Source organism: Actinia tenebrosa, unplaced genomic scaffold (assembly GCF_029948245.1).
Source record: "Actinia tenebrosa isolate PJP-AT-01 unplaced genomic scaffold, QUT_ActTen_1.0 PGA_scaffold4__44_contigs__length_22323623, whole genome shotgun sequence".
Classification (NCBI taxonomy): Eukaryota; Metazoa; Cnidaria; class Anthozoa; order Actiniaria; family Actiniidae; genus Actinia; species Actinia tenebrosa.
In genome coordinates, this window is record NW_028292581.1 from 15,750,767 (window position 1) to 15,769,865 (window position 19,099).

At 37.5% G+C, this 19,099-nt stretch overlaps 1 protein-coding gene across 4 annotated transcripts in view; it reads left to right on the forward strand.

The window, feature by feature from the left end:
- Positions 1–18,646, forward strand: part of LOC116299655 (uncharacterized) — a 35,131-nt gene extending 16,485 nt beyond the window's left edge. Inside the window, exons 16-38 of one of the 4 annotated variants that reach the window (XM_089037067.1) lie at positions 139–452; positions 746–896; positions 1,104–1,433; positions 1,909–2,217; positions 2,870–3,175; positions 7,594–7,717; positions 8,134–8,246; positions 8,347–8,516; positions 9,242–9,329; positions 9,557–9,633; positions 10,038–10,077; positions 10,183–10,280; positions 10,761–10,877; positions 11,327–11,478; positions 12,322–12,457; positions 12,925–13,074; positions 13,181–13,280; positions 13,870–13,946; positions 14,054–14,215; positions 14,753–14,875; positions 15,794–15,951; positions 16,569–16,704; positions 17,142–18,646. In XM_089037067.1, the coding sequence (XP_088893193.1) occupies positions 139–452; positions 746–896; positions 1,104–1,433; positions 1,909–2,217; positions 2,870–3,175; positions 7,594–7,717; positions 8,134–8,246; positions 8,347–8,516; positions 9,242–9,329; positions 9,557–9,633; positions 10,038–10,077; positions 10,183–10,280; positions 10,761–10,877; positions 11,327–11,478; positions 12,322–12,457; positions 12,925–13,074; positions 13,181–13,280; positions 13,870–13,946; positions 14,054–14,215; positions 14,753–14,875; positions 15,794–15,951; positions 16,569–16,704; positions 17,142–17,219 (3,509 nt within the window). In that variant the 3' untranslated portion in view covers positions 17,220–18,646. Of the gene's footprint in view, positions 1–138; positions 453–745; positions 897–1,103; positions 1,434–1,908; positions 2,218–2,869; positions 3,176–7,593; positions 7,718–8,133; positions 8,247–8,346; positions 8,517–9,241; positions 9,330–9,556; positions 9,634–10,037; positions 10,078–10,182; positions 10,281–10,760; positions 10,878–11,326; positions 11,479–12,321; positions 12,458–12,924; positions 13,075–13,180; positions 13,281–13,869; positions 13,947–14,053; positions 14,280–14,752; positions 14,876–15,793; positions 15,952–16,568; positions 16,705–17,141 lie in introns of those variants that run through there. The other 3 variants (XM_089037069.1, XM_089037068.1, XR_016121168.1) reach the window with 3 other exon arrangements.
- Positions 18,647–19,099: the final 453 nt, after the last annotated feature.

Here is a 19,099-nt window from a genome sequence, read left to right on the forward strand (position 1 = left end):
GTTATGGAAGTAAAAATTTAGCTTTACCTTTTATTAACCTTTTTAACAAAGACTTTTTTTTCTTCAATTAACAGAAACTATAGAATATTTATAGTAGAAACAGTTTTTAAAGTACATACCATTTTTCTTTATTTTTAGTTTATATGGAATTAGCCATTGGTATATCCAATAGCAGCGCCGTACCAGACAACAGAATGTCGGCAAGCTCTAATTATAGTAACACGAGGACTGCAGCCAAAGCCAGGCTCCTTGGCAATTATTCATGGAGACCACGTGACGATGATACCAACCCATGGTTACAAATAGACCTTGGAGAGATTTACTACGTGTGTGCTGTGGCTACACAAGGTGACCCGGACGGTGACGAGAGGACAATAAAGTACAAAGTTGAAGGATCTATAGATAATCTACTATGGATGCCTGTAGAAAGCAAAACATTGAAAAAGGAAATGGTAAATCGATTGAGGGAAATATTACATAATATACAATTGCTGATTGATCAACTTAAAACGCTATGAAAAAAACAGTCTACAACTTTATTGTCCGTCGTCTTTGCGATCGGAAATCATTACATGTCCAGATATATTGTTAAACATAGAGTTTGTGAGGTTTTGAGCATCAGCGGATTTGTGGCACTCTATGTTTAGGATTTGTGGCATTTTCAAAGATCGGACTGGGAAGGAGGGGTTAGGATAGAAACTATACTCTTTGGTTCTCTTGTAACTTTATTTCTCGATGTGTTCAGGTTTTTAGTGGTAACCAAAATAAGTCAACAAGCATCATCAAGCATTCCTTGCCAAGTCCTCTAGCAGCTAGATTTGTACGGTTCTATCCTGTAGAAAATATTGAAGCATACGCCCTTAGAGTGGAAATATATGGTGTTACCAAAGTATCAGGTACGCATCTCGATTGTCTTGTTGGAAAGCCTAGGCAGATGTAAATTGTGAGTTAATGTTTGGAGGGTGGGGTGGGGATAAAGAAATAACTTCAGAAACAGAATAACTTTAGAAGACTGCACACTCAATACAGAATCTGAAGTTATAAAATAAAAGCTTTTCAAACGTATAAGCAAACATAAAAAAAGCGTTTTTGTATTTTGTTAGTTCCACCGATACCACCACCGATAGGGAACAAAGAGCTGCATCCCAGTCTGGGTTCGCATATAGACTTGGTGTGCAGAGCAGAAGGAGGACTGAGCATCAAATGGTACCATAACGACACAGACATTACAAGTTATTCTATCGGTTCAGTAGGAACAGGATCAATACTCATATCAACACTACGTGTAAACTACACATCAGTTGATGATGTTTATGACAAATATTCTTGTGACGCAACGAAAATGTACTGTACCAGTTTGGACTACATTTGCCAAGTCGATTATGGTTCATACAGAAAACTGCAGAGCAGGGGGAAAATCTCCACATTATTAGGTATGTATTTTTGTTTTCGGTTATTATTTGTATTTTTCAAGAAAGAACTTTTTCAATGCAACATATGAATTTAACTGAGAAGCAAAGGTCTGCAATAATCGGTGATGTGTTTCAGTCAAGACTCAGTGAAAGTCCATGTGGAATTTCAAGGTTGCGCATTCTCTACCTTCCCATTCATCTGTGTGATATATTTTATGCTGAAACGATCCTAACCCTAAGTTAATAACTTATTACAGACGCTTTGCACAGACCATCACGTTATAGCAGCCATGACCGACAGGAAACAAGAACAATTTGAGAGCAATTTTTACATGAGAAAAAATGCACTTTCCCAGGGGAAAACACTTTATTGTTGTTCCTCTTGTCACTTTATTGTTGTTCCTATGGTCGTGGCTGCCACCACGTGAGGTTGCAATGCCTCTATAATGGGATCAGCAGAGGAAAGTTGATTTCTTTGTTTTTCTACAAAACGTAGTGCCCACTAGACCAAGACATCTTAACGCCACAATCAACCCTCAACGTGGGACCCAAAGACCAACTGTAACGTTGAAGTGGGAGAAACCAATGAGAGCGATAGGCAAAACAACAAGCTATACCCTATGTTATAACTACGTCATTGATAATAATAGCAGTATGAAGTCATTGACCATTACGGATTTAACGGGCATGAGCTACACGATCGATGTCATTGGTGGAGCTCGTTTCGAATTCTATTTAAAAGCCAAGGCCAATGGTCTTATTGGAGATCCCTCTCAAACGTGGACTGCAAACATTCAGGAATGTAGTAAGTATTATTCAAATTCCTATGACATGCTTGTATAATGTTTTAACAATTTTCAGATAAGTGCAATCCTAAAGCAGTAAAAAGTAACTTTTTGAAATTTTAATGATTCCCTTTGAACGACTAGTCAAGGCATGGTTAATTATCAAAACAGCGTGTTAGGTTTTGTAGAGGGAGGAAAACTGTAGAACCCGGAGAAAAACCCTTGAATCTGGGGAGAGACCTAACAAATTCTGATCAAATGGGATTTCGAGTCAAGGAATCGAATCCGAAACTTAGAGGTGGGAGGTAAGAGACTAGGAGTGCACAACCTTACGTCAGCCTTGATTCAATCGTTTTTTTTTTTTTTAATTGCATTTAATGTCGAAGGAAGCGTTAATAGAACTAATTATCTTCTTACGTAATTGCCCATTTCAAGCCATGTGATGGGACGTTCTCTGGAGAAATGTTTCATTATATCCACATGAATAAATTTCAAAAAGATAAAGAAACAATTGTCTAGAGAACATCATGTAAGCATGATATGGTTTGAAATGGACAATTTCCATACGAATGTAATTAGGTCTATATTGATTTCAGTGCAGTGCAAACTTGCAGTGCAAAGGTAAGACTACAAAGAAATACTCACTCTTAACACTCTTAACGCTCAAAACAGAACCGTCATCTGCTCCAGCAAATATCAAAGTGATCAAGATTGAAAATGGAAAATACAACGTGTCATGGGAAGAAACACCCAGAGAGCTAAACAATAGTAAGATTATTACCTACGAGATAAATTGGTCTTCCTTGGCTAGACGAATGCGTCGATCAACTGTTGCATCACGTGCAGCTAATGCTAGCGAGTCAACATACACACTGGTGAACATAAGCCTTACAGACAACATGAAGTACAATATCACTGTACGAGGATACACCATTGCAGGTCCTGGTCCATTTAGCGACCCTATAGTTCTTGAAAAAGGTAAATTATGTATTCACAAGAGCTCAATGATTTACTTCGACGATACGGGAATCATTTTGTCAGGGGGCAAAACGAAACAGAAATGACGGAAAATATATGGAGTTTGATGTGTTTGTCTTTTCTTTATGTTGATCAATGTGCAGTGTCTTAATTAATCTTTTGTTGTATGCTTTTGTGGTGACATGTTAATATCAACCGACGTCGGCAACAAAGCTTTATTTTCCCCTGGACGCCCCATAATGCATTGCGATCCAAGATGGCCGCCCTATTGTCGAAGTAATCCATTAAAGCATAACCTTTATGGATGATGGTAGCAAAATTTAGACCGCTATGGTGTGAAAGGGGCGAGCGTATGCATTAATGATTTGGCGCGAAAGTTCCCGATAAGACTACAAAGACTTCATCGATATATGCTAATATATATTTAGGCACTGCCTAAAAGCGGAGCTCCCGATACGGAAGTCACAGGGAGAACAATTTGAATGAAACTGAAAGGTAAAAATAAGATCGGGGGAAAAATCTTCAATTATTTTTTATTCGAGATGAAGATAATTTCTCCCATAATAAAAACCATGCAGTGAAACCGAATCGAAATGCACTACATTGTTTTGTTGTTGTTGTTGTTTTTTTGTTTTCTTTGCGAGAGTATACTCTCCCACTTAGGAATTTTATACACAACTCACCACCACCTCCAGGGGCTAGTTTTGTTCTTGGAAGATTCTTCGACAAAGTTTTTCAAGGCCGACAGTTTTAGTCTTTGAATCTCTTTTACTAAAAAATAAACGAAAGATAACTACAGATAATCCAATACAATATCAAGGTTAGTGAAATTTACCTCGGATGTCTTTCATTGAATTCGAAAATCTGGAGATTTAGGACAAATCAAGACTAAAAAACAGACTTGAAAACTGGTTAACGTGAGCAAAAAATAAGGTACTTTAGGCCTAGGGTAAACGTCGAACTTTTCATGCACCGAACTTAATTACATCAAAGAATGCCGCCTCAATATCACCTGATATCCATTGATTTTAATGAGTTCGGTGCATGGAAAGTTCGACGTTTGCTTTAGGCCTAAGGTGGAACCAAACTAATTCAGAGTGAATTTTGGACAATTTTATTCTCGCTCCCTTCGCAAAACTAGAGCGTCAATTTAACTGTATTTTTCATATAAAGTGCTTGGATTATCCTAGATTCTAACAGTGTATTTTATTTTAAGAGTTTTTAAATTTTTAGCCTATTAGGGCCGAAAATCAAACAGTGCTTTTTTTAGTTTTTGGGTTTTTTCTCCTCATCCTCAGGTACGATTTTTCTGAAATTTTCAAAATCTTATCATCTAGTACTATGGCAGCCTGTGTATAAATCTTGGAAAGTCTTGGGCAGAAAAAAAGTTATGACGCCGCTTGAAAATTCAATACAAAATTTCAAGCATATAACATATCGCGTTGTAGAAACATTAACATTGAATGGATTGTCTTGAAGTTTTTACATATCTATTTCCAAATTGCAATTGCGGATGACCCTAACGAAAAATCAGATTCAAATCTTAAAAACTCATCGAATAAATGTATTTTTTTTTATAATTGTCGATGTAAACCTCAAAAATGAGAGTTTTCCTAAAAATCACATTTTCGTCGTTTTCTTCAAAATGTCTCCAAGTTTTTTCTTCACACTTCCTACATCAATAGACCAGAGCTTGATCTAGATGGTAGTGAAATTTCTATAGCTCGTCATATCCAAGTTTTGGAGAAAACCTTTTTTAAAGTGAGGTGTACCTAAAGAGCTCACCTCGTCGGTCGACAACAACGCTCTCAGTCGTTCCACACGGTTAAGTTCGGGAGAATATTTGCCTAATATTTGACATCTTCAATGTCATTGTGCTTATGTAGATGTTCTGCCGAACCTGTCCCGAAGTTAACATTGAGGAATGTCCGAGAGCGTTGTTGTCGACCGATCTGATTGAATTAATTATTTCTAGCGGGGTGAGCTCTTTAGGTACACCTCACTTTAATTAGGTCTTTTACAGTTTTCCAAAAGCTTACATTCATTTAAACTTGACAAGAACAACTGAGACAAAATAGAAAATAATGCAAAAGGCAATGCAAAATACAAAATGACTAATTTCTTTGTCAGTAAATTGGCGCTTGTAAATGTTTTGAATATTTTTTAGCTTTTTAAAGTGAAAGTCTTGGTCTTTATGCAATAACATCTCTCAACAACACAAATTGAAGCTCATTTTTATAATCATACTTGCTCGAGCAGCTTAATAAACAGTTGGATATTTGATAAAAATCACGTACGATAGTTGGATAAAACAACCGAATTGTTAAAGATTTACAAAGCTAAATAAAGGGCTCTCCGTGTTATATTTCCTCCAGCATTAAAATAAATTAAGCTTATCTATAGAAATATAAAAAGTTTTGAGAGAAAGTCTTTGATTTCTCGATTCGTCGAGAAAAATGCTTGTCAAAAAAACAAATGATATACGATTGGTTGCTAAGAAACACACACCTGAATTCTTAAAGAACACTTCTTGGTCCATCTTTGACTACATGAAAGTATTTTTAAAATTACTTTTGGTCTATAACTTGTCCTAAAGCGATTTTTTCTGTGCATTTGAGAGCCGCATTTGTGAGTAGTTTTGCTTTGACATCAAGCGGGATTCCTGTGTTGTGTACACGGGCGGACGGACGTACGGACGGACGTACGGACGGACGTACGAACGGAAGTGACGTCCGCCAAGCCATGAAAAATCAACTCCATGGTTTACCATTTTTTCTTAAGTATGGTGCTACGCACCATATGGGATCGGAGCTCCGCTATTACCGAAAACTATCTAGCAGTCCAATCCTTTTGACTTTCTTTATTTAAGGAGGCTTCTATTAATCTTTTAAGTAACGATGCCGTTTAGAACGATAGCACCCAACGGCAAGGCATGCGCAGTGAAGATTTTTATAATTGGCTTAGATAATTATATCCAAGCTCTCTGATTGGCCGAAAACAATAGTCATTGTATTTTTTACGGAAAAACGCCGAAATAGTACCGAATGGTCATTCCATTTACCAAAGATACATCGGAACTATTGTGCGAATTTTTTTTAGTCCAATCATGTGGGGAACACTCGGAAATCGTTCCCCACATACAATTTGTTCTCAGCATCATTAAGGCATGGCTCTCAGATAAAAAACTGATTAGCTATATCATAGCCAGTTTTCTACGAATCTTCCCCAAACTTGGCAAGTTAATGTCTTTTGTGAAAAGAAGGAACCTTAGAGCCTTGGTTACCATGGAAACTAAGTCACGTGACCACAAGGTCGCCATCTTGGATTTTTAAACAAGCCGTTTGTAAACGTACCGAAACATCTTTAAAAGTCATGAAAATGCAGATTACTATTCATATTTACAATGCCTATATGGATCTAATGGGATATCTTGGAAATTATTTTAAGTTTTATTTTTAGAATATTTTCTATTTTTTCCAAAAAATTAAAAATATTCTAAAAATCAAACTTAATATAATTTCCAAGATATCCAATTAGATCCATATAGGTATTGCAAATAACAAAAGGAATATGGATTTTCAGGACTTTTGAAGTAGTTTCAATACGATTACAAACGATTTTTTTAAAAATCCAAGATGGCGGCCTTGTGGTCACGTGACCTGGTTTCCATGGTAACGGATATGCGGTAATTGCTTGCCTTGAAGAATTACTACTAAAATATGAATAAATAACTGATTTGAATAAAAGATATGAATAAATAACTGATTTTCCATCACTTACTTCCTCAATAGAGCCATGCCTTAATAATGCTGAGTTCCAAACTCGCCTATGTTATCAATCCTTGTTCAACAAGTCTGCTCGCCAATTTACGGCAACTATACTGGACTTGTATAAGAACAAAAACGAAAATAAGTTTGAATTTGGCGCTTTTCGAATTTAAGCCAATAAGCTTGAAAAATATAATTTAATTAACACTGCCGTAATCCAAATCGTAAACGGCTGCCCATGCCGCGGGCCTAGCCTGTTGTTCTCGCTATCGTTCTAAACGGCATCGTTACTTAACAAATAAGTCCTCCTGACCTAGATCGATCAGATTTCATGTTGGACTCGGATCGAAATTTGCAATGATGACCGTTTAGTTGAATAACCGTTATTATAGTGACGACATGAACGAACGTGACTTAGCATTGGAGTTTGCAGACCACATTATTGGAAAATTCTATATTGCTATGACCTTTTCACTGATTAGATTCACATCGATCATAATGAATCTCGCGCTTAGTATGCAATATGAAAAAGCAAAAAGACCATCACCAACTGTTTTGAAATAGCTGTATACGTATACTTTACTGACGTTCTTAAACGTTAAGAGACGTTAGTCTTTCTTCAGATTAAAGTACCTCATCTTTTCTTTGTAGAGATCGAGAAAGCGGATGGACGTAAAGAGGATGATCAAGTACCTGATTCAGTCATTGTGGTTGCTGTTGTTTTCTCTTTACTTTTTGTCGTTGGGATGATCGTCTTTATTTTCTGGTATAAAAAGTAAGAGTTCACAATAATTTCTCTTACCCGCTGCCGTTCCATACTTGATGCTTTTCTTCTACTTAGAAATACTTTTAGAGTGAAGGCATTCAACCCGTAATAGTCAAATAGACACAAACGAAAACAATGGAATTAGGGATTACTAAAGTGTATTTATACTATTTATATAGTATTTATAATCTTTTTCAAAAATACTGTACTCAAATAAAGCACAAGGGTAGGATCTCATGAAATGCAAAAGTATCACTTTATTCGAGCTGTAAAAGGTGTTATAGTCAGCCTTCATATAGTATGGTTAATCATTTATGCTTACATTTCATTCGAGGCATTTAACTTAACGGCTGAAGAAGTAAAGTTTAGTGATACAAAAAATAAAATTATATCAAAATTAAATAAAAATTTGATTGTTTTTGCAGACGTAAAGGACAAGAAGATACCACTCAACAGGAAAACCCCGGTGGACATTTAAGAATGCGTAGCACAGGTGGCGTAGCGGTGAGACCGCTCGCCTCTCACCAATGCGACCCGGGTTCGAGTCCCGCTGAGCTCGTTGTCGTACAGCGCACAGCACTGTAAACTGAAATGCGTAATTCTTCATTAATGCATCTTTCTTTTTTCTTCGAATTTAGATGAGTATAATCAAAATGAAAATCAGAATGAGGGAAACATAGAAATGGTAGAAGTAGAGGGCGATGCCATTTATGAGAATAAGACAGAAAAAATCAGTATCCGCCAGTTTCCAGACTTTATGAACAAAGCTAGAAGGAAAGAACATGAACTACTGATGCACCAATTCAAGGTTGGTATCTATATCCAGTAAAGTGTGAAACATTATGGGTCCAAGTTCCGGTAGATATTACTCTTCTTGTCGTAACGTATATACAGCTATTTCAAAAAATGTTTTGTTGCGTATTATATGCATACCAAGCCAAGTGAATACGATCATCTCAAGTTCACAACAATATAGAATTTTTCCAGACTTTGTCAACACGTTTATATGGCATATTTTTTCTTCCGTAATACAATATTTTCATATGATCCACAATACAGTTCAAGGTTGGCATGCAACATGCAACATGCAACATGCAACATGCAACATGCAACATGCAACATGCAACATGCAACATGCAACATGCAACATGCAACATGCAACATGCAACATGCAACATGCAACATGCAACATGCAACATGCAACATTGCAACATGCATGTAAAATGCAACATGCAACATGCATGTAAAATGCAACATGCAACATGCATGTAAAATGCAACATGCAACATTCAACATGCGACATGCAAAGTGCAACATGCGACATGCAACAATACTTGCACAATACTTTTTTTATATTCTTAGGTGGAATGTTACGTCATAACTGGCATGTTGGTTGACGGTAACAAAGCATTCCTCACTAGCTTCCGACCAGCATGGCAATTGTTTCATTGTCATTAACATCTCAAGGGATTTTGGGTCATATCGTTGCACCCCCCAAGAATATGTGATATTAATATGGTTTATCTATTTTAGATATTACCACAAGGTCGCCTGTACCCTTGCACTGTTGCCATGAAACCGATCAACAAATCGAAAAATCGCTATGGCAATATCATCCCATGTAAGTATCGCAATAGACATCTTACAGCACGTAATGCAGCTCCATTTGGAGGAAATAGCAATAGGTTTCCAATTATCATGATATCAGGGAATCGAAATTCTTTTGTTTTGGCCTCCAAATTGAGCTGCTTTGACGTCACATGTAATGTGTCTATATTCTATGTTTATGAGCTTTAACAGCGATGCTTATGTAGTGCTGTATTTGAGAACATGATGCTTTGTTTTCAGACAATAACTCGAGAGTTGTTCTTGAAAAGCTGGAGGGAGACGAAGATTCAGATTACATCAATGCAAGCTACATATGGGTATGACCACAGCAGCATATCTACTTATTTAGAATATTATACTTAATATTCGGGAATTGGGTTGGTGTAAGAATTCCCTAGACAGACCCGGCCAGGGTATTAGGATAAATGGGTATCAGGACTTTTCTAACGCCGGGCTTAGCAATTTCAGACAACATATCTGATTTATGAGCATAAAGCATCATGTTTTGAAATTTACGGGATCTCAATGTTCCTGAAATTCTGGGTATAATAGTTTCGTAGAGGGAAAAAATCTGCTGGTATATTGTTATCTCGGCAGCCCCTTCCCCGTCCCACTAACCGGGTCTGTCTAGAGTAGACCGATGTAACGTTCTGTATGTAACTACTTTCACACAAAAATTTGTAATGCTATGAATATAATTCTTCACTACTTTGCCATTCAGGGATATGACTGTAAGCAGATATCCTACATTGCAACTCAAGGTAGGCAATCTCATATAACCGGATATAATTTGTCGGTTTATTCCCCAACGATAGGAAGTCTCAAAGATGTTTATCAATTTCTTTGTGTGTTTTGTGTCCTACTAGGCCCTCTCTCTCAAACTGTTGATGACTTTTGGCGAATGATTTGGCAAGAAAAAATGTCGGTGATTGTCATGTTAACAGGCATCAGAGAACACAATAAGGTGAAAAGAATGTTTTGTTTATGAGATTTATGTTCCTATAGTCTATTGTTGGACGGGGACGGGGACGGGGACGGGGACGGGGACGGGGACGGGGACGGGGACGGGGACGGGGACGGGGACGGGGACGGGGACGGGGACGGGGACGGGGACGGGGACGGGGACGGGGACGGGGACGGGGACGGGGACGGGGACGGGGACGGGGACGGGGACGGGGACGGGGACGGGGACGGGGACGGGGACGGGGACGGGGACGGGGACGGGGACGGGGACGGGGACGGGGACGGGGACGGGGAAGGGGACGGGGACGGGGACGGGGACGGGGACGGGGACGGGGACGGGGACGGGTGCCAACTCTTCCTACTCACCCCACACCTGATGGGAATTTATGCTATTTATTAGACTTCATTCCTCTGAGTCATAGTTTTCTTTGCAGCAATAGCAAGAGCATGAGGAAAATAAACTGACCATGTTTTTTTACAGATAAAATGCGAAAAGTATTGGCCAGAAAATAGTAAGACGTACCAGGATCTATCTGTACATCTACACAAGACTGAAGTATTTGCTGACTACTCCATTCGTACTTTTGTTGTATCCAAGGTAGGCACAACCGGTATCTTGCAATTGACTTTCTTATTAATGACTACAAACAAAATTCAAACCAAAAAAAAGTCGACCCATAATTCCTTTCGGGGAACGCGGTCTGCTCAGCTGGAAACCAAGAACAAACTTTTGCCAAATGAAAATCAACCAAGATAGCGGTTATGATGTCACATGCACTCCAAGAATGGACTATTTGTAACTGTATTAAACATTTATGTGTTGATATACAACCTCAATAACCAATCAATCAAGGTCCCTCAGGGGAAGCTCTCAGTGCAGGTTGGCAAACGTAACTAACTTAATATGCTTTGCATCAAACAGCCACTGCACGGCTATGTCAGTTTGTTAATTAACAAATCATTTCAAAAGTCAGTTCAGTGATTATGTCGTACAAAGCGACAATTGTTTTCCTATTTCTGTTTTGTAACGAAATTGATTTTTCATAGATGAAGACAAGAGAACAGCGCTATGTCTTTCAATATCATTTCACTGCCTGGACTGATAAAGGTGTTCCTCAACATGCAACACAATTATTGGCCTTCAGAAGACGTCTTGAGTCAGACACAGCCATGGGGTCTCCTTGGGTTGTTCACTCCAGGTACGTAAATCTTTTTAGTTGTGAAACACTTGAATTCAATGCCAAAATATCTGGCTTATTTTTCTTTCTCTCATTTTCATTTGTACATTAAAACTCGATGTTTCACAACAGCATTATATTTTTTAAGGTGGCTCCCTAGAGTTTTCGGTAGCCAATCAATAGGATAGTAATCTATGGCTAATGCATGCTAACACATTAATACCCAAAACTCTAACCGCATTAAAGTTCATGAGGTAAATTATACACCGTGAAAAGATGAAAAAACTTACTGACGTTTCGGACGCTAGTCCTTCGTCGGAGTACTCCGACGAAGGACTAGCGTCCGAAACGTCAGTAAGTTTTTTCATCTTTTCACGGTGTATAATTTACCTTTTCATCATTACTGTTTCATTAGAAACACCGACGCAGCTCACACTAGTTTTTAGCTAGTTATATCTTTTTAAAGTTCATGAGTTTAGGTTCAATATTAATGGAGCTAATCACATATAAGGTTACCATGGTAACACCACGTCAGCTATAATGAAGGCCATTTAAAAAACTAAAACTCAAATTTTCCACGGTCAATTTTTAATAAAATATACTGTCTAGTGTTATTTCAGTTATTCAGAAAAAATATAACACGTGCGAACGTTATTTTCGTGACGCAATCAAAATAAAGATCCTTCAAGTTCTGGTTCTGCGCTTGCTCGTGCACAACCTCACGCGCGCGCGTACAAAAACTATATAGAGTAACCTTAACTCACAAAGCTGAGCAAAAAACTACACCGAATGACAAGAGGACTATTGAAATGTCATGTCTTGTATGTTCTTACGATTCATTTAATTTGTGGTTGCTCTTTCCAGTACTGGTGTTGGAAGAACAGGAGCTTTTCTTGCCATCGACGCCATGATAAGACAAGCGAGAGATTACAAAACGATTGATGTTTTCAACTTTGTTAAAACAATGAGACAAAACAGACAAAACATGGTGCAGACCAAGGTATAGTTTGCTTCGTAACTGTTTTAATTCAAAACAAACTTTGATCATTTGTAATCCTACATGGTTTCCTGTACCTTCTAGTTGACCTGATATAGTTTTCTGCTTTCCTTTCCTTTCCTGTCTTCCTGTCTTCCTTGCTCCCTTGATTCCTTTTTTCATTGCTTGCTCGCTTCCTTGCTTGCTTGTTTGCTTGCTCGCTTGCTTGCTTGCTTGCTTGCTTGCTTGCTTGCTTGCTTGCTTGCTTGCTTGCTTCCTTGCTTCCTTGCTTGCTTGCTTGCTTGCTTCCTTGCTTCCTTGCTTGCTTGCTTCCTTGCTTCCTTGCTTCCTTACGTTGTCTTACGTTGTCTTACGTTGCCTTACGTTGTCTTACGTTGCCTTACGTTGCCTTACGTTGCCTTACGTTGTCTTACGTTGCCTTACGTTGCCTTACGCTGCCTAAAAATAAATTTGTCCACCCAATTTATCAGGAGCAGTACTTGTTTATACACATGGCGATTCTCGAGCATCTCACATGTAGGATCACAGAGGTACAAGCACAGCAACTGGGGAAGACGATCAAGAAACTGACTATATACGATCGTAAAGAGAAAATCACGGGATTTGAAAAGGAATTCAAGGTTTGTATTATTCAGTACCAATAATCACCTTTATACTTTTAATGCTTTTTACTGATGTTGTGTTTTATATATTTATTTTTAAATTTTTGTGTTTATTGTGGTCAAGCATCTTTCAGCCCTTTGTCCTGATGTCCCCAAAGACGAGATGAAAATTGGAAGCAAAGCTTGTAACAGCAAGAAAAACAGGTTTCAGCACATCCTGCCTTGTACGTTTGACAACTCCTATTTTTTTATATGAACGCTTTTTAGTATCACGTGATGGCAGCCATGGCAGGAGACACAACATTAGAGTCTTTCTTCTCAGGAAAACTGAATTATTTCTTGTTTAAATCAGATTAGACCAGAATCAATTGTTCCTGCCTCCTGTCATGGCTACCATGACTTGATCGTGCAAAGTTTCTATAATAATTTCATAATTGCTTAAATTACATCAATATATCTTCCCACAAAAGGGGAGCAATATTCTACCATTGACACTACATGTAATCTCTTTTATTATTATTGCTTTCTTTACTGGTCACTTTTGACAAAATATTAATGATTAGGGATGTGACTTAAATAAGCTTGAAAACATTACGCATATATGATATTTATCGAAAACCATTTTTCTTTATAGTAGATAGACTCAGATATATATTCACCGATTATGGACAACACATATATTTTTCTTGAGTATTATTATTTTCATTGCTGACCAGTGATTCTTGAACCAATAAAAATGAATATGGATGTGAATCAAATAATTTGGAAAACTTTTGTCTTAAAGGCAATTAATCTACAACCTTTCTCTTATAGTGGATAAAGCTAGAGTTATTCTACAAGCTGACCCGGATAAAGGGGGAAATGACTACATCAACGCCTCATATGCCAACGTACGTTATTTTTTAATAATGTAATGATCTCTTATAAATTATTAATATTTGTAAATAAATTCATTAACAATTTTTGATTGGAAAATTTTTGGACTTTGATTTCTTAGGGCTACAGACAAAAGGACGCGTACATTTTGACCCAGGCTCCTCTCGACACCACCATCGCTGATTTCTGGAAAATGATCTATGACAACAAACTGGGAACCATCGTTATGCTGAATGAGAATAAAGAGGAAAAAATGGTTAAGGGATTTTCTTTGCATTGCTTGGTATAATTATTTGAATGAATCCCGTTTCAAGCCTATCCCGACCCATGCTTACCTTGATCATATAGTACGTTGTATTGGAAGAGTGCATCCATGAGAATAAAGGGCCAAAAGATGTGGTCGCCATTTTGGTTGACATGACAAAAGACACCAAGAACAAACTCTCTTGTCAACGTCAACCATAATGTCTCTATATATATATATATATATTTTTTAGGAATTATTTAGGGATATTATTGCAATTTTATTAATATTTTATTAAGTAATTTTAAGGTACTTTAGCTCTTGATTTAATTTTTCTTTTTTAGGTCTAGTATTTTTTTAGGATAATCTAGTTTTGAATTTATTGTAAAGCGCCACTGGACATTTATGGAAGAGGCGCTACATAAGAAATATTTATTATTATTATTATTTATTTATTACATACACCGAAAGAATTCAACATTCCCAATCTGAGACTCAAAACAGTGAACTGCAAATTTCATGAAAAATGTTTTCAGATGTCATAATATTTATACATTTATAAATATCTTTTATCAGAGTTACCCTTCATACTGGCCTGAAAAGGGATCATTGGAGTTTGGGAACATCCCAGTTGAAATCATCCAAAAAGAAACTGAGAAATCCATAGTATCACGAGTGTTTACACTGACTCACAAATCAGTAAGTTATTCCACTTTCGTTACACATTCGATGCTATGCCATAAACAACAAGCGAGTTGAGCTTGTTTGATGTGTTAACCTCTTCCTTGGCAGGAGGGTCATCGCCAACTATTCCGGTCATGCGCCGCTCGGCAAGTCAGCGGATATCATGTATAAAATAAAAACCACAGGGAGCCCAAGCTCTCTCAGGTCCGGATTTAGAGAAACAAAACTTTTTGCTACGATATTCCTGTGCTTTAATAGGTATCCTATTACAAACGATGGCAAACGAGAGCTGAGGATTCAAGCTTTATTTTGGTATTTTGCGAATAATTCTAAAGGTTTTTACTTCACAAAGTGCCTATTCTTGAAGAAAGGATCTCACAAATATTCGTCTCAAATCGGAGCTTTTTGGAAGTAAAAAAGGAAAGGTATAAATTCGTTCAATCGACCCCGGCAAATGAGGTAACTAATTCTGATTTTGAGAAATCCTGTTTATAATATTTGACCTTTTGTGTTTTTCTTGCAATTTAACAAACCACATATGGCAAGAAGGCTGTTAAAATCTAACTATCGAGGCGAAAAGGTTTTTCCAAACAAATTAAAGTATGTTTGGTAAAAATCAAATGCTTTAATGTTATAATTTTTTTTTTACCCCGGCAGGTGGAAAACTGTTTACACAGAAAATTTTAAATCGAAAACTATCTTGACTCTCTATACATTTCTTTGTAAAATCTGACTTAACTCGCTTAACACTTTTATGTGACACCGCTGCATTTGTACGCGGGTGAATGTTCGGAATAGTTGGCGATGTTTTCTCAGGGTTCTTGGGTTTTTCCCCCCTCCGTTTTGTCTATACATCCATCCATCCATCCATCCATCATCATTTTCTATAATTCCATAATGTTAACCCTCATGATCTATAATTCATTAATCCAGGATGGTCCAAACAAACCACACAAAGTGAGACATCTACAGCACACAGGATGGAGTGATGGATCCGTACCGGGAACTACAACATCTGTGTTGGATCTTGTTGAAAAAATACAAAGATCACAGCAACAGTCAGAAAATAAGCCGGTCGTTGTGTTGTGCAGGTAGATATTACCATATCACATTTTTAAATAGACCTCTATACCTTGGATATAATGTTTCAGACCACGTGTCATTCTGGAGAATAAGATCCTTCGTTTGAGTTGTATACATATATACATAAGCGTCTTCTGATGTGCAACCGTTGAACAAAGAAACGACACTCTAGGGCACGTGGTCTGAAATGGAAAATCATTTCTCCAAAGCCAAAAAAGGGTATTGCAGTACATTTTAAGGTTATCCCCCCCGCCTCAAAATACCTGGGTTTCAATCAGCTGATAAAAATAGTCTTTTGAATCTCAATATGTGCTCGAAATAGAGGTTAAGCACACACCAAGTACTGTCAGACAGAAAGAATTCTATTTAAAAAAATTCCACAAAGGACAGGAAATGACGTAGCTAGGAGGATGGACCGGCTTTCTTAATCGGTAACAATGTAACAATTTTTATGAGAAAAAAAATTGCTTTCACCCGTATGAATTTATTCTCAAGCGCTTGAATGCGAGGCCGCCCGTGGAGGAATCTATCGTTGAAACCAGCATGGCCGCCGCGTGAAAAAGTCCCATATTATAGATAAGATCTGGATTTATTCTCAATTATTTTCCTCTTGTCCTTGTTACAGCGATGGTGTAGGTCGTAGTGGTACGATGTGTACAATCCTGTCACTACTCGACCGTGTCAAAACCGAACAAATGGTGGATGTCTTCCAGACTGTGAAAGCACTGAGAATATCGAGGCCTGGAGCCGTGGACACTGCGGTGAGTTTATCATTGTTTGTCTCTTTTCCCTATTCTTGACCACTTTCAACCAATAATATAGTTTCTAACCCCACTTTCCCCTTCCCTGATTAATCTCTCGTACCTCGTTCGCCTCTCATCCAATGGATGCGTCCTGGGTTCGAGTGCCACGGGGCTCGGAGTCGCATGAGAGTAGAGTTGCTTATTGGTTCTCTCCTGTACTGTAAAGGTTTTTCTCCGGGTTCTCCGTTCTAGATCTTCTTCCACTTCAAAAATCAGCTTCCAGGAAATTCCAATTGGGATTTCAGTGCGTAAAGAGCCATTATGTGGAAATTCCACTGTTAAATCCTACACGTTTTATTGTATTCGTTTATTCTTTGTGTACCAAAACGAATTTGGTTTTATCTGATTAAATTTAAAATTCATTATTGGTTTATTTCCCCTTTTCTTTTCTTCAGATCCAATACCAGTTTTGTTTCCAAGTAGTTATGGATTACCTGGAGTCCTTCAGCGAATATGCAAACTTCAATGGTTAAATTAAGGGCATACTAGACATCTTTACCTTGGACGTGTTATGTGCATTTCCTATTTCAGACCACGTGCCATTCCCTAGAGTATCTTCGCTCGTCTTCTCACTTGTTGCCATCTTCAAAATCTTATAATCTCAAGTCATATGGTTTACGTTCTTTCTCAGTTGCTGCTCCGTTCCTCTGGAACTCTCTACCTTCTTCAATTAGAGATATTTCCAGTTTATCTTTATTTAATTCTAAACTCAAGACTCATTTATTTTTAAATAAAAGTTAGCTTTTTCTTTATAATCATACTATCTATCTTATTTATTTATTCCTTTACGTTATGTTACTAAGCGCTTAGAACAGACTTGTATAAGCGCTATATGAGCCATATATATTATTATATTATATTATCATTCCATTGTTTAACGGTTGTGCACAAGAAGACACATAAATATGGATACAACTGAATCGAATTGAATCTTATTCTCAAGAGAATGACACGTGGTCTGTAATAGGAAAACATTACGCCACTTGCAAGTTGAAAATATCTATTTGACTTGAAAAAGCCGGCTTTATATAATCATGATTTATTTTTTTTTTTCAAAAGGGTATCGTCTACTTAAACATATAATTGTGGAGCGGATGTCATTTTAAGTGGTTTCTTATCTGTTACAATACCATGAGAGAGAGTTTCCCTTTAATTGGAGGGACACTCTGCAACCACTCTGTCGTTGCACTGTTGCAGCTGAAGGCAATGTTTCCTCAACGTTTACGTATAGACCGTTTTCTCAAGGTTGCGTGCACATCAAAATTTAAGGAACTTGACGGACCACGATACAAGAACACGAGTATTATTATGCATTTCTATAAATTGTTTTCAGATAAGAATTCATAAAATCGATTATTCTCGTTAAAAATAAAACTGTCTTCAAAATTTTACTGTAAATATCGGTTTTCAGATTTGTGGCCCGTCAAGTTGGATGCACACGCAACCTTGAGAAAACGGTCTACTGCCATTTAAAATAAGAGAGAAAAACAGACGTCTTTGCAACAGGAAGAAATAGATTTGACTTTTAGCTTAATTGTAAATAAGACTACTTTGAATCGACTAGAAGCTAGTCTAGCGACAGAGTTGTTTTGAAAATGTGGATTTAGTCGGGTAACATTAACTTTTGATTTTCAGCTAAAATCACTTCGTAAAATATATGAATGTTGTCATCATACAAATTCTTACTTAGGGGGTAGAGGTTAGGGCGAATTTAAGCCCCTTCCCCACCCCTAATACTCCCTCGTCTATAAATAAAAATAACTAATAATAAGAATTCGAAAGAGCAGTCATGTGTATATTCGATAAGGAAATTGTTTACCTTGATCCATGAAATATATATTCTGATTTGTTTGCAATAAGACCTCGTAAACTGGTTGTCCAATAAATTATTCGTACTCAAGTAACCCTCATTTTGGGTCATTTATATCTTTTTTATTTATTCAAGATTCTGTCATTCAGATCTCCGTGTCCCAATATCATGCTTGATCAGATATGCAAATTACAGTGAAGGAAGTTGTTGGAACAAAGGTATGGAGGCTTCACAAGTAGTATAGGGAATGGGGGTTCCAGCGCAATCTCAACACGGGCAAGATCCGTGTCAAAAATCCACCTACGGACGACCCCCACTCCAAGTGTGGTTGAGGGCAACAGCGCACTTAAATATGTTAGTCTATATATGGAGTGCGAAGAATGTAAGAGAACTTTTAAGAAAGAAGCGGATTTGAAAAAGCATTTGAAAATGAAGACGAAGTGTATGAGCAGTTATGATTGTGGATGTGGTAAGAAGTTTGAGACTAAGGTTAAATTGTTTTGGCATTGTCAGGACTGTGAGTACGACTACGACGACCTAAAA